The sequence below is a fragment of the Vanessa cardui genome, chromosome 10 (assembly GCF_905220365.1).
Source record: "Vanessa cardui chromosome 10, ilVanCard2.1, whole genome shotgun sequence".
Lineage (NCBI taxonomy): Eukaryota > Metazoa > Arthropoda > Insecta > Lepidoptera > Nymphalidae > Vanessa > Vanessa cardui.
In genome coordinates this window covers 10,868,383-10,885,739 of record NC_061132.1, presented here as the reverse complement: position 1 = coordinate 10,885,739, position 17,357 = coordinate 10,868,383, and the positions used below count along the sequence as shown (strand labels likewise).

The 17,357-nt window shown below is 33.3% G+C and overlaps 1 protein-coding gene across 2 annotated transcripts in view; it reads left to right on the top strand.

Moving 5' to 3' along the window:
- LOC124533239 (ataxin-2-like protein) overlaps positions 1 to 17,357 on the top strand; it is a 48,766-nt gene that overhangs the window by 7,817 nt on the left and 23,592 nt on the right. For both annotated transcript variants that reach the window (XM_047108444.1, XM_047108443.1), the window contains exon 2: positions 5,425 to 5,578. In XM_047108444.1, coding sequence (XP_046964400.1) covers positions 5,425 to 5,578 — 154 coding nt within the window. The remainder of the gene's footprint in view (positions 1 to 5,424; positions 5,579 to 17,357) is intronic.

The following is a 17,357-nucleotide window of genomic DNA, read 5'->3' as shown; positions in this document are numbered from 1 at the left end:
TCTAGAATATTCTTACAGAATAGCATTGCTGTAAAATAAATTAGGCTTATGTACAAACAAATACATACACATATTTACGAAACAGTGTTTCTTCTTGTAAATAATCGACAGTCGACATTACAGGGCAGTATTACTTTAGTCAAAAATCCTTATTCGTTCCTTGCATAGTATAAAATAAAGTCGCTTGCCGCTGTCTGTACCTCTTTAGAAATACACAGCAGACTGAAGTTTTTTTTTTTTTAAAGATAGTGATTCGAGAAGATGGTTTTTGTATAATTGGGACATAATTAGACATGATCATCATTGCACCCATGCGATGCCGGGTCGGGTCGCCAGTGGTTAGTAAACCAAAATGTGTATACTACAGTTTTTAATTTTGTCGTAGACATTCAATATATTTAAGATTTAATTATAGCCCGTTTACTGTAAATATATTAGAGTCTATACATAAATAATTGTTTTATATATTTATTAACATAAGAATTAACAACATTAAATGCTTAAATATATATATATACAAATATGAACTACAACTAGTTACTGTATAAATCTAGTACATAAATATAGTATATTGCAACCACTTTGGAAGTAAACCCAAATTGATAGCTATGACATTGAATTGACGCGATACCATTGGACTAGGTCTTGAATAATCTATCATGTTTATTATGGACTCGTTAAAATTTGTATTTAATTAGAGCCGCGCTTGCTTCGTGCTTCTTAACCGATGATAGCGGGTTCAAACCCAGGCAAGCACCACTATATTACAGCCCTTACAGAGGGGCTTGCACAAACCTCACTTAAAAAAATAAGGTTTTATATTGTGTTAGGTACCCGAATTTCAATGCTTGAGTGTTGTGAGCTGTGATAGCCGACTAAGAAAATGTTTGCTTAACGAATTCTATTATCTCACGCTATTAATTATGCGGCAGTCGACTGATGATCGTCGAAAGTGATATTTCGATTGGACGATTTATATTCGTTTGTCTAAATGCGATACGATCATTGTTTTGTTCGTAAAGGTAAATTTATCTGAAGACGCCGTTAAAAAAATATAAAAGTTAAGTCATATTTTCCTTCTTCATTTCCAATAATTCTCGATTATGTTATATAGACATACCATTATTCCATATTCCAGCTTTCTAAATAATAGTTTTGAAGGGTTGTTTGAATTTTTTTAAATAAGTTTATAATGTATTTAGATCATGAAATTACTTTTAAATCTCAATAATTACCCATTTTATATATAAGAATCTATTCGAAGAATCAGTTCTGTACTTATTTACTGTACTTAATGTTTATATTGCTATGTTTGTTTGTTTGGTTGGTTTTGTAATCGCTAATTGATCGTTTATAATTTGGTATTGAGCTTAAAACAGAATTTCTTATTTCTATTATAAAGGGAAGGATCTGTCTCGTTAATACACTTCTGAACATAAACTAATTACATCGACAATATTCCACCAAGTACGTTATATAATATGATAATTACAATTACTTTTTTATATCTATTTTACGGTAAAACAATAGTTATATTTGCCAGGTAGTGTTCCTACTTTCACAAGCGCTATCTCATGGCAGCTGACCTTACAGCTGACCGTAAAATAACACATAACTTCAAAATAAGACCATTACCAATCTTTTACGTATACGATACGATGCAATATATAAGTTGATTTGATAAGTTGGATAATTTTGATTAAAAACAATATTTAAAAAAAATAATATTATTAAAATTTATAAATATTAATAAAATTTGCGCCTTATCAAGGCAGATGTTTTGTATTCTTATTATTATTTCGTTCCGAAAATTTCCAGCTTTTTTTATGGAATAGGTTAGCGGACGAGCATATGGGCCTCTTGATGGTAAGTGGTCACCATCACCTATAGATAACGACGCTGTAAGAAATATTAACTATTCCTTACATCGTCAATGCGCCACCAAGATTGGGTACTAAGATGCTATGTCCCTTGTGCCTGTAGTTACTGACTGGCTCACTCACCCTTCAAACCGGAACACAACAATACTGCGTGCTGTGGTTTAGCGGTAGAATATCCGATCCGATCCGAGTTCCTACCCAGGCGGGCTTGCACAAAGCCCTACCACCCTACCACCAAGTGATTTTTGGTTTTGTTGTTACATCAAGAGCGCTAATTAAATGGTATACATTGTCAGGGGTACTTTTTCATATTAAATTGTTTTTTACCACTTCACTCCCTAGACGTTATAGCTACTAGTGTATCAAAGTTAAAAACCTTTATTCAAAATAGAAGTGTTTACACTTTCTTGTTGACTGTCGAAAATCTACCACCGGTTCGGAATATAATACCTCGGACCTGAGAAGAACCGGCGAAAGAAACTCAGCGGGATTTTTTTTCTTTTTTAAATGTCAATTTATAATTTACAATAATAAACATATTCTTGTTGTTTGAAACAGCCTGGAGGCGATCATCTCATTCCCAAGGTGTGCATTCAACTATAAAGTCATTAGTGCTGTAATCCTTTAGTCCTAAGTCCTTTAGCACACAAACGCTTTTTAACGATTCTTTTGAATTTTATAATTGAATATTGTTGAATGTTTTCTGGAATTCTGTTGTAAAAATGTATACATAGCCCCAAAAAAGAGTTACTAACCCTGTGTAATCGGGTACTAGGCGTAACAAGTTTATTCTTGTTCCTAGTATTAATGGAATGTACGTCACAATTTTTGGGAAAATCATTTATATTTTTGCGTACATACATAACATTTGTATGTTGTATGTATGTATAGTATACTATTATAATATGCGAATGAATTATATTATTTAATGGAATGTGATTTGTTATTATTTAAAAAAAATTGGTCGGACTCGTGTACAATAATTGTTATTTAAATGAGGCCACCTAAGGGCTAACCGAATATACAATTTCAATGGTAATCACTATTTATTTAATCTTGAATACTTAATGGTTTTCCAATAGTACAAGGTCGTCATTTTTTTTTATTGTAGTGATTATTTCTTCTTATGTATTTAATTATACACAATACTATTATGAACCTTAAATTATGATAAAAAAAAATGATTACGCAAAATTCACAAAAAAATTCATAACATAAAAATTATAAAAATGGTCTTGTAAATGTAAAAAAACCAATGTTATACGATTCAGAATATGATAGTTAAAATATATATAAAAAAATTAAATTTAGTAAAGGTCATATGTATATGTTGTTATATAAGGATCGATCGATCGCGTGATCACGTATTGACATGTTGAATAATTTCGACGAAAGTTAAGTTCAAAATCGCCTCGACAATTGGCCAACTAAAGTAGTCTTCAAGGCTTAACTTTTAACATTAACTTCACTCAGCAAAAGACTGGCAATTGTCAAATTAACCCCAAAAAGCTTTTGCTGTTTCGCACTGTCACCAAGTTAACTTAATTATTACCCCTTACGGTTAGGGATCGCTAGTGATAGGTGTATTGGTTCTGCAAGTTATTTGACACCGAATATCAAACTAAAAATTGCAATTATATAGTCCCGTTCTTATTTCCTTGGTAGTTACCACACACAGTGCCGTAAATAGCCTTTTCTGTGCCCTGCGCAAGCTTCTGTAACTGCGCCCTATTTAAGCAGACCCTTTGCCTATTTTACTGTCTCACTCACTAAAACGTAAACGCAGGTTCACTACTGCACTAAACACAAATACGCGCGATGTATGTTTTTAATGATACTAGCATGTAACTATGTTTGTATTGGAATCAAGTACTAGGGGCTCAGCGAAATCTTAACAAGAGCAAAATGAAAAAAACAATAGTTCATCCCAGTCTGTCTAGTAAAGCCCTGTGCCTGGGCACCGGTGGCACCGCCCTATTTCGTCACTGACCACACATTCATTCTATTCTTATAATACTGCCAAACATCAATACTCAGTATTGTTATGTTCCGGTTTGAAACTACATACTAGATATACCATCTTAAACTTTGTCATTATAACCTTGGAGAGACTGGTGGCGATTTGGCGATGGATGAAATGGTTAATATTGCTTATAGCGCTATCATCTCATAAGCGTTGGTGACCTCCTACTATCAAGTGGCCCATTTGTTCCTCCATATACCTTTACCATAAAAAAGTCACAGCCTAGTTTTGTAGTGGTAGGGCTTTGTGCAAGCCCGCCTGGGTGAGTACCACCCACTCATCAGATATTCTACCGTTAAACAACAGTACGCAATATTGTTGTGTTCCGGTTTGAAGGGTGAGCGAGCCAGTGTAACTACAGACACAAGGGACATAGCATCTTAGTTTCCAAGGTTGGTCGCGCATTGACGATGTAAGGAATAATTAATATTTATTACAGCGTCACCATCACCCATAGACAATGATCTATGGGTGATGGTGACCACTTACCATCAGGTGGCCCAAATGCTCGTCCGCCAACCTATTCCATAAAAAAATAACCTACCGATTGTTAAAAGAAAGTCCTCTAACACAGGATGGAAGGAAGATTAAAAAAACATTTAATTTTCGTGATGTTCCGTTTGAATGCCCCTTTTATGATATGATTTTTATAAAGTACATTCAGTACCGGATTTATGTAAACAGATAAGGTGTTAAGAAATATATGACACGAGAGATGACCCACTTTTCGATATTTTATTTACTCAGAATTATCTAGCGCACTGTACTTTCGAGATAGCTTTTTTTGTAGTTTCATCGCGTATATTATCACAAGTTTCTTCTATATTCAACTTGCTATGGATTTAATGATTTTTTACTTTGTTACTAGTAAGTAGAAAATTGAAGAGTTAAGAAATACAGACACAGGCAGAAAGTGACCTCATTTTATACTATTTGTTATAGATTAAGTATTTTAAAGGATTCTGAATACTTAGTTTAACAAATAAAACGGCATGTTTTGTTTAAATGACGATAAGTGCAAAACTGATGGAGGAGTATGCTTAATATGAAGAAAATCCTTGCGTGTCTTATTTTTTCAATACTAACTTTACTTTATTTTATTTACTAAATTTACTTTACTTTATTGTTGTATGGTACACCACACAGAAATTAAAATACATAAATGCAACATACATTTGATTTGGCCTTAATAAAACAGGCGTACAATTTTGGCGACCTTATCGCTACATAGAGATCTCTTCCAGATAAAAACGGTGTAGGTTAGGATAGCTCATAGACTATGAGGTTGGTGGTGGTGTTATAATAAAAAAAAACATGAATTTACTAAAACTATAAAATAAATGTGAGTATAGAATACATTAATTGTATTATCAATACACATAAAATTTTACACAAGTATATTATCTAAACACTCATATAAATCTATATAAAATAAGTAAGAATATATACGATGTTTTCAAACAAAACGAGAAATGAAACAGTGGTAATTTTTTTTACATTTAAACCCCTCTTCCTCCCCAGATCGCCCCGAGGCCGAGTGGTAGCAGAGGGTGTATACAATAACGCGCATTTCATGCACGCTGCGACGTCGCACGTCGGTGACATCGTCCAAGTTCTCACGCAGTCCGGAAGCCTATGGGAGGGTGTGTTCAAAACGTTCAGCGCTCAGTTTGAGGTGAGTCAACTTATTGCTGTTATAACAGATGGTCGACTCGAGGTTATGAATGAGAAATGTCCTTGTCACGGAGAAGAACTTCTCAGTCATGAAGGGTGAATTTGTCATGAACCTGATAACAGATGGCGTCATAAGATCCTCGCTGCAGGACCATTATACATGACTTTTGTCTCCTGCAAAGGCCAAGGCAAATTTATGTTTGATTATTTTTAGACGATTACACGCCTTAAATTTATATTTTAAGTATAGAGGTACAATTTAAACAACAAGTATTGAAAAATATCAAGTGTGTTTCCATGTAGGTCTTTCTTCTTTCCGAACCGGAAGTAGATTGTTGACAATCAATGAATAAGTGTAAAGCTTGCATCTATGTACATTGAATAAAGATTTGACTTTATCTCAACCGTACCGATCAATCTCATTCGTGTCTTATCCATCCTACGTGACATTGCCGAAATAATCTGTGCCCTGTCGGCACAACTAGAAGCCATTGAACTAAGGATTGATTTAAGGTTTGACTTTGACTGCAAACTGACTCGTTGTTTTCTTACCCAAGTACTGAATGACTTAAGTCAAGTTCGCTTGTAAGTTCGGGGTAATATATGAAGACATTTTTATTATTTATGCAAAGGTGATCAAGGGTTGCTGGAGTCTGAATTAAATATTGCTAATCACTTGATTTTGTTGTTGTCCCGGTCATTATTGATACGTCACTAAAACTTAATAAGGCCGATTTATTTCAACAATAAACGATTTACAATGTGCATACATTAATCAATGATTACATGCAACAGGGCTATGCTAAATAATTTGTGCCCTCTTGGCACAATTAAAAGCCACATAAAAGTCATCGTCAGTCGCCAGTGGCTTCGTTGGTCCTTTGACCCTAAAACGCAGACGAAGCATATAAGCATAAAACCTATATTCTACCTTGAAGTTCAAGCTTCATACCAAATTTAATTTAATTCGGTGCAGTGGTCTAACCACGAAAACAAAAACAAACAATCAGCAAAACGCACAGGCAAACGGACCGACAAAACCAGTGTCCCATTTATAATATTAGTATAGATGAAAGTAGGCGTCGATAAAAAACAAGATTGTGTTAAAATTATGTTATGTATAAAAGTTGATGTTGGTTTTTCTGTTTGAGATAAAAATACTTTGACCGATTGCCTGAAATTTGATTCATCAAGAGACGAAATTTTTATACTGTACACTTTAACACATCTAATGAGATGACGCAGAAGCACATGGACTGATAAAGTTTACTGATCGCGACGAAAAATGATATGTATAAACGAACAAGATCAGCGCGTTTTGCTATTAATAGACATATTACCACTTATATATTTCATTATTACACTAATATGTACACAATAATTCAAAATTAAGTGGACGGTTACGTTATACATAATATAATCTCCTTGTCTGGGAACTCCCCATATCGATAAATAAATGTTGCCATAATCTAAGAAATAATTTTGTCCAATCGTGAATAGATAAGTCAGTCATTCCATCGTCCTTAACACCCGACCTTCCCAGTGAAACATTCCTCAATCGGTCATTATATAAGAGTATCAACACCGGCACAGGCCGTCAGTCGAATTATCTATGACTCACTACGTGACTGTCTCGTTTATATACAATCGACCACTTATCATATTATATACATACATGTTGCATTATTTATTGTCATATAGGTAGGTTGACAGGCAAATAGGTCACTCGGTGGGACATCACCATCGCCCATAGACATGCTGTTGTAAAAAATATTAATCATTCCTTGTATCGCCAATGTGCCTCTAAACTTTACAACTAAGATGCTATTATATTCCTATGCACATTCACCCTTCAAACCTGTGCATGAAAGTAAGCGTTGCTATTCGGATCGACGACGCTAGACGGTACGATGATAATAGGATGGAACCAAGCCGGACTCGCATAAAGCCCTACCATCGTATCTCTCAGAATACGACGTTACTGTTTTGTTTTAACATAACAACAATAAATAAACTAATTACAATAATGTATGTATTCTATAAAACTTGTATGCACATGTGTGATATTATATTAAAAAAATTCGTGAAAGATTTCACGAAAATTGACATGTGTACAAAGATATTTTTTCACCTCTTTTTGCATCGCTTTTCCGAGCCAAGATGATCAGTAGCTAGAACACATGTACACATTGAATTTAAACATTTGTACAGATAATTCATTTCGGGCTGGATGGTGAAGGAGAACGTCATGAATGATCCAATCAACTGTCGGATAGATATCTACGACATATATATCCACCAATCCGCTCTCAATAGTGAAATAATATCCAAAACGTTCCCCTCTAAAGAACCTCTTGCCCAGAAGTACCTTCTTCACTTTGTGACACGATCATTTGATCCTCCGGTGCTGTAGCAAAGATTCATCAACTTTGGAGACGCTTGACGTAACCCTTTATCACGTATATACACGAAAGGTTTTGCGAGAAATTGCCAGATAATCGTTTATTTTATTTTGGTTGGCGAGCTAACCTAACCAGTGAAAGCATTCCTGCGAATTCTGAAGACTTGGCGTCTGGCCGTCGGCAGGCGGTCCTGCAAAATCCATAATGCATTGTTATATCACTCTCGTTTACCCTAAATAATGGCCGGCGAATGACGAATGATAATGATGACGAGGGAAGCGAGTATTCACCAAGAGGGCCTGAGTTCGGTTATATGGATTCGGAGGTCAATACCACCTGAATACGCTTTTAATTCATACTTAAGATGCTTGTCGAGTCTTATTGTATTATTGTAATTGCTATTACTGTACATTGTCCTTTGACCTTGGATATAATTTTTTTTTTCAAGCAGAATTAGTGATGTATTTTTTGTAACACTACATCTAAGCCTTTACAAATTCTCATCTATACGCGAATTAACAGGTCCAATGACGTACTTCTATAGGGAAATCCCCAATATATAAGTTACCATGTACTAGGGACAGTATGAGTTTCATGTAAGGCGTTATATTGATTCCGTTATTATAGTTATTACTATTCAATCCTGATACTGTGCAAACATAGGTTTTCAAGTTATTCAGTTACCTTGGAAACGTAATACCTTACATGCCATATGATAATATTATATAAATTAAAATGTATAACAACAAAACAACTAGTAATTTCTTGTGGTTTTAACCGCTACGAATACACAATATGACGTCCAAAGAAAGATGTAATGGAGATCTTGTAAATGAGTGTATAATTTTTGCAATATTATTAAGGGTCTTAACAAGTTGAGTTTGATGAACTCAAAAATTGCCTAATGGACTTTCATACGCTTTTTTCACTGGATTGAGTGAGGAAGTCTAGATAGAAAATTCATTTTTCAAAAGTTTTGGGATTTTCTTTAATATAAATATCACAAATGTATAATTCGAGCAATTGCTCGCGGCTTTGCACGCGTAGAAGTTTAATATTTGTACATATTCACTTAAAATATTACGCTACTGAGATCTCTTTGTTTACATTGGAGTGTATTTCATCGATTACGGTAGAATGTCCCGAAACGCTTAAAAACGTATTTTAAACCCATATTATACCTCCTTAATGGTAGAATATCCAAAATCCTTTCCTTAGTGGGTTACTACTTAATGAAATGATCCTACTCTCTCAGCGATGATAAATCAGTCAGTCAGTTACACGTTATTTTATAAGTACAGGTAGAGCTACTACTTACTTTTTTTAGGTATACCTATGGTGTATATAATAATAATTATTTCCTGTTATATCATCCGTGTATACAATTAATCTCATATATCGAGGTGAGCGATCATCCTCAGGAAACCAGGATTAAATTCTGCCACAGGTATTCACAAACCTCCATTGAACAAACGTGCTAGAATAAGCTGTTATCCTTCTCCGCAAAATGTGATTTGGCTTTTGCCCAGCGGACGTATGTTACGATTTTTAATGATTTTTATAAAATCCTGCTCTATGACATAATCTAATTCAGTGCCAAATTTAAAGCCATTTGGGTGTAATTGTGTCACAGGCGTACATTCGTTTACACTCATAGCAGATATAAGATATTATCTGTGTAAGTTTATCTTGGCTTATAGACAATTTTATATCGAAACTACGGCATTCATTTTAATCTATATCATTTTATATTATAAATGTGAAAGTAACTCTGTCTGTCTGTCGCTCTTTCATGACCAAACCGCTGAACCGAATTTGATAAATTTGGTATGAAGCTAACTTGAACTCCAAGGAAGGTATGTCCTGAGCACATTTTTGCCTGAAACGTGACAACTAACATCATAGAAATATATTGTATATTTGTACTGAATATTTAAATTTAATCGTATATAATTACTGACCAAGACTAAGTACAGATATAATCCAGATTCGAATTGTATCTCACAATCTTAAAATCATCTATCTTTGTGATGTATATATATATATATATAATTATATAATTATAAAAATATAATATAATTAAAAAAAATATAATCTTCAAAAAAGTCATTGTTAAATGATATGATAATTATTATAAAAAGGAAATAAGATTTTAAATATTTTTTTTAATGTTAATTTAAAAAAAACGATATTAGATTTTCAAATTCGCAAATACCACCAATGTCAAAAATAACAAAATTAATTTCGTAAAATGATACAAAATTAATAAAAAATAAACTAATATAATTATATTATTGAAAAGTTTGTATAAAATTAATTAATCAAATTTCTTCGAATACAATTTGTAGGACACTGAATCCGCAGTCGACGTTACTATGTAGTTTTATAATAATTAAAAATATCATTCAAATATCAAACATCGAAGTGAATGAATCTCGAGTATAACGCTTGAACATGTGATACATCTCTATAATTGATAGTAAATATCGAAAAATCTCGTAAAAACGCTGAAATCACTGCGTATATCGATCTGACCCAGTTTAGTTTGGTGGCACCACAGATAAACTATGCACTTGTGTAATACTTCACGTCTATAAATTCTTCTTAGTGTACTAACACTGTTACGAACACGGCTACGTTGTCAATATTTAACACGATATTATAAATCAAAATTTCATTATGATTTATTTTAGTTATACGAGAGTAAATTGACAAAGATCCTATGATAATAAAAATACTAGCTACTTTTGTACAGCATCGCTATTCTATAAGGATTCACGATATTTCTCTTATAATGTAAGATTTAATAATTTTAATTCGTTTATCATTCAATGATTATAGTCATTATCGCATACTAGTGTGTACGTCGCGAAACTTTGCATTTATTCAAAAGATTTATAAATATTTCAAGATTTATGACACGTTTTGTTTTGATTTCATTTCATTGTTAACTGATGAAACCTTTTTCATATGTTATTTTTTTTTCATAAAATTAATTCTTTATTAAATAATAATAATTTAATAATGTCTTATTCATTTTCTGCACATCTACGACTGGAGCTCTACAAATTGAGACCATAACCGATCTTTTACGTGCAGCCATCTTCCGTAATCACTGGGATGAAAATCGCCTTACGCTATTAATATATAAGATTATTCTCTGACATTTAACGATCGTGTTATATTGTCTGTTTCTAGTAAATTTTATAAGAAATTACCTGCCGAAAATTGTTATATGTATTTTATGTTTATATGAATAGTAATTATTATGTGATAGCCAATATGGCGTCTCATTTATATTTCCGCCATTACGTAGAATCTTACAGCATACGTCACACCTTTCATTTTGGTGCGCTCTTTCGAATACATATAATTTAATATACATTATTCTATATCTAATTTCTTATGTAATACAGAATAAATAGATATATTTTATATTAAATCCTTTGTTATTTTAACATTAAGAGTTAGTGTGGATTATGATAAAAATGTTTTATATATTTTCTTTGAGATTTATGAATTTACGTATTGGCCACAAAAAAAAAATCTGCCTGATACAGAGTTGAAATAAAAATCGAGTATTTTTATCCTGGACTAAGCTTAAGATTTTTACCACGCGGAACAAATACAAATATGGCAATTTTGATCCTTCTGATGTTCTCATTTGATTTTTAGTTATAGATTTGTCAGTGTTTATCTAAAAGCGTCTCACCGGAGATTTTATTTTCAACTAATAAGGTATCATTAGCTAAACCTCGTAAATTATACATCATTCGACCATAGTATATCATCTCAAGTCTACGTCAGAAGTAAAACTGTCATGTCATAAAAAATATGATGAATGATCGCTGTAAAAATCCCGAGTTTTATATAAATAGTATTTGCTTTGAACTTCTTAACGGTTGTATCCATATTCCGCCATATTGACTGCCTCGTTGGTCTTCGAAAACAGGCAGACAGATAGTACAAACAGATATTAATAAATAATATATATTTAAATAAAAGTAATTGTGAAGTAAATGCTCTCAGAAAGAGGTTTATTTGAAAACGGAACTTTAAGTGTAAACATCGTATATTTGTTAATAAAAAATAGTCACTTACAGCAGTGTGTTCGTGGACTTAGTAATTAAAACCACCGTGTAAGCGTTTAATAAGTAACCGTGTATATGCACCCTTATTCGTGTATGAAACTCTTAAATCTATATTTCTATATTAATATTATAAATGTGAATGTAACTCTGTCGGTCTGTCAGTCGCTCTTTCATAGTCAAACCGCTGAACCGAATTTCATAAAATTTATGTGAAGCAAACTTGAACTCGAAAGAACATAGCTACACTTTTGCCTAACATATGAGCACCAATACACTGAAACGCGAACGAAGCCACGTGCGACTACTAGTATGTTAATATGTTATATGCCTGTGTTTTAGGTAAAATCTTATAAATTTCCCGTGGGTAGCCGCAGGATCAGCTAGTTATATAATAAGTAGTTATTCTTTGCAATTTCGCTCGCTTAAAATTTAAACAATTCGCCTGACAAGCTTGATAAATATTATTAATATATTCGCTTCCTAAACATTGTGTCTCTAGATAAAAAAAACATGCACACTGACACATTTATCACAATGTCGAGTATATCGTGATTATGTATGTGTGTCTCTTAACACTGGCAAAGGTTGAAAGATCATACGATTAAATCTTTTTAACATAACGAAATTATGTCAGTGATATGTTTGATATTTTGTAATGACCATATCAATCTGCATGAGAACATATTAAATAATGGTAATTCTTGTTTATTATTGTAGTAACGTTTAGACGACGAGCTGTGCCAGCGACCTTGTACGCCTATGAATATAACGTAAAAAATAAATAATTGTAGCCTAAGCTACTCCCTATTTTATCAGCTATCTGCCAGTGAAAGTCCCGTCAAAATCGGTTCAGCCGTTCCAGAGATTAACCGGAACAAACAGACAGAAACACCGACAAAAGTTGTGTAAAATGTTGGCTAGTTTTATATTACAAACAGACACTCCAATTTTATTATATGTTTAGATGTACGCTATAAGATATTCGTATATAGGTCTTGTGGAGTCCAGTCATCCCATCCACGGACATCGGCTCACTATCCATCCGGTTTTTCCTCGTTGAAACAATAAATCAACTTTAATAAATCACGTAACTACCGACCCTATGTCACTCAGACCAGCGACAATTTTTTTTCATCTACATTAATCTATACTAGTCTAAACTTATAATGCGGAAGGTTGCTCTTACGTCTGTCTGTTACGTTTTCACGGATAAACTGCTAAAATAAAATATGAAGTTTGATTTGTCGAAGGAAGCTTGAACCAAAACGAACATGTTTTACTTGATGGTAGTATAAGATCATCTAGTAGGTAATATCGACTTATCAAACTACAATACTTAGTATTGTTGTGTTCCGGTTTTAAGGGTGACTGAGCCAGTGTAACTATAACAAGGAACGTAACATCTTAGTTACGTAAGGTTGCATTAGCGGTGTAAGGAAGTATTAATATTTCGTACGTCTTTGGCGATGGGGATTTTTAACATCAAGTGGCTTTTCAAGTCCGTCGAGCTATTACATAAAGAAATACACAGAGTACTTCTTGCACCCTTCGAGAAGATGAAATGCAGGCAAGATCATGAACGAACGTTACTAACTGTATTTCACGCGGGCGAAATCACGGTTTCAGCTAGTTGAGTATAAGTAAAAGCGCGCACTTATGACCTCGACGAGCACAGATTTGTCACTGTTAACGTTGGAGACAAGGTACACGGACGCACGAGATAAAAAACTGCGTGCAGGATAATTTGTCAACGTAAACGATACAGCTGGTGTCCGTGACGAAAAGGGTAGGTAGTTTTAGGTTAAAAATACATGGATGAAACCCAGTATATAAAACAAATAGAATTTGGTATGGTTTACTTCAAATAATATAAAATTTAAAAAAATATGTGCCAATGAATATAACATTTTCAAACAACCAAAACGATCATTGAAAGCGTACTTTTTCGAAAGAAACGCTGGATTTAGGCTCGGGTTCCATTATAGGACTCTAATTACTGTAAAGAACGGCATTGTAAATCTGTTTATATGAAACGATCAACTATGCGAGTTTCTTGCCGTTTCTTCTGGCTAGAAGCTGCTAACTGAAACGGTGGGTAATATTTAATTATCGACTCTTCAAAAACGCTTCATTGTAAAGTTTACTTGAATAAAATAGATTTGATTTAATCTTTCCGTATTACTTAAATAACGTTAGTTCTAGTTTAAAAAGTATTCAAAAAAACTATAGACAATCTAATCGAAGGCTTCTTTGAAAACATGTCTAAAACGCGTAGACTAGACTATGCCGCGCTCGTTCTTTAAAACAATTGATTTTAAAAAAAAGTTTGGTACATGAGTTATACGTTTTAAAGTGTTTTTTAACAATTTTTTAGTCGTGAAAAAAGCTGGGAAATTGATTCTGTCAAAAAACAAGCCCATTTTTCAATAGCGGTCCGAACGCCAAAGATACAAGATAGGAAAGTAAAAATAACAAAAGGTGAATATTAAATTAAAAAACCCCGAGATATTTTTACTTTAAAGCCCGCTGATGCAAGTGTTTATCGGCAGTGGAAGTCACTTTCCATCAGATGAGACTCGTGCTTGTTGCAATATCCAAGCACATTATAACAAGTATGGTTAAAAGCTCGTAGAATTGTGACGTATTACAAACGTAAGCCAGTTCAAAGAACAAAATTAAATGTATGAGACAACATCACATACATTACTCTAATCCCAATGTAAGTAGCTAAAGCACTTGTGTTATGGAAAATTAGAAGTAACGAAGGTACCACAAACCAGACCCAAGACAACACAGAAAAGTAATGATAATCTACATTGACTCGGCCTCGAATCGAAGCCGGGACCCATGAGAAATGGTGTACATACCACTCGATCACGGAGGTCGTCAAATATAGTAGTAAAGTAGTAATATCACAACAATCCATGTAACCTTATCTACGTATTGTTAACGAATTAAAACAAGTGAGAATCAATACTTGAATGGATTCCTACGTACTGTTTTTAACATCGTCATAGCCGAGGTGATGTTGTTACGATGTTTTTTTTATGGTATACATATAAATCATTTAGATATATTAGTGTGTTTGTGTAGCGCGTGCGAATTCGTTTCACTTTTTAGTTTTTTTTTAGTATATATAAATAGCCTATGTCCTCCTTTCTTGGAGATCAGGAATCATGAAGCTATCATATCAAATTGTATCAAAATCGGTTTAGTGAATTGACTATGAAACAGCAATAGACAGATATTGTTACTTTCGCTATTTATAATATTTGTAACTAAACGTCCCGACTTTACGGGTCAAAAATCTTTTCAAAACTAGCCCGATATTTTTTCACATGTTCCACCAGCTCGCATTGGAACAGTGTGATGGAATATGTTTCAAAACCCTCTCCTTAATGGAAGAGGACTTTTGCCTTATCTCAGCAGTGGGAAATTTACAGGTTGTTACTTACTTTACTTCACTCATAAAAACGAATGTGTATAAATGGTAATTCTAAAATTATCCCAACAAACCTACTATATGTTCTAGAACAATTAGAATAATACAATCTAGAGGTGCGTCCTCAACTAAATTGTCGTTAAACAAACGACAAGGATATTTTGAGACACGTATGTATTATACACTCGTCATAAGAAAACTTACAGGGTTGTCGATCTAGTAATTAAAACTTCTGGGTTAAGCCAACACTATCTTAAACCTTATTTATTTTTTTTAATTTTACATGGTTATTTTTATTACTAAAGTTATTAATTTCGGGATATTGACCATGTTTTTTATTTTTATTCGATGGAGCTCGATATTTCGACATTATCTACAAATGTCTTGTTCACGAGACTGAAGTTTGCGGGTAGATGTTCAACATCTACCATCATCAACATCAAAAAACATTGTAAATATCCCGCAATTAATGACCTTATTTAAATTATTATTATTAACAATAAATTTCAAGCCTTTATCAAAATATATAAATGCAATTATGAATAAACAATGAGTTGATATATTAGATATTAGAAAGTAACAGCTGCTTGTGTCCGTCTGCTGGGTAAATGTATAATTAGCAATCCGGTTTGGAGCTTATACCACCACGCTCATCATCGTTATTATGGATTAGGAATCCGAGTCCTAAATACTTTTCTATGTCATGTGATGACAAAACAAAATACTGATCATTTATCATCATCACTTAGATCAGAGATTTTCGTATAGTCCAAAAAGGCTAGGGCGGTAAACTTGAATAGATTCCTTTAAATATTCACGCTCTTTGTGATTCCTTTACCCCAACGCTTATTAACACGAGAATGTGTCAAAACACTTCACAAATAATATTTAATAATATATTTATAAATAGGACAAGAACTTCTCTAAAAATACCTACTATATTCAATTTTCATGCTTTATGTTTATTGTAGGAGTCGGCAATATTTCACAAGCTTAAAACAGCAGAGGTATCAAATCCGACACCGAGGATTATTCTCTTTACGATCTTATTTTGTTAAATAACATTCCAGTGAGCAACCCTTATGTAAACTCGACCCGAAACTAAGATAGATCGCTACGATACAGATAATTTTATAGCTGCCGTAGTTAATAATAAACCTACAATATGTAGTAACTAGACTAATTCTAGCTTTGAAACTTAACAATGTAGGCCCATTGAAGTACAGCCATTGTTTCGATTTCAATCTTATAACAATAGACATAAAGTTCAGGCTCCGTCAACGTTTCAACTATTCCTGGAATTAATATAGCTAAAAGCAAATGGATAACTGATGAAATTGATATCGTACTGTGAAACAATTTGTTGTATCATTTATTTTATATTGAACGTAGGATAAAATGAAAGAGAATGTCAGTTGTTACATGCTTTATGCCTCTCACTTTGTATCGTATGGACGTTGTATAAGGAGAGCGTATGTTCTATAGTTATTTTTTTTTTAAATCTAGTAAATAGAAATCATAAGAAAAATGCACTACGCATAAAAACAAAATAAATGTTGTTTCGCGATGTGCGTGAGTCTTTCGCACGTTATTATTTATTACACGCGCAAAATTGCGCAAGAGTAATGTACAGAGTCTGTCTTGAGCTGGAGTAAAATTACATTTAGGCTGAGTGTGCACGGTGCCCGCAGCCGCACCGGCGCCGAACAGCAATATTTTGCATAATACACGACATTAGTGTCCCGTCGCTGAAACAGCCATTAATTAACCAATCAATTTTTATTTACCCATAGATTAAATATTCTAAATTTATAATTAGCTTTGATAATATCGTAAATCTTCAAA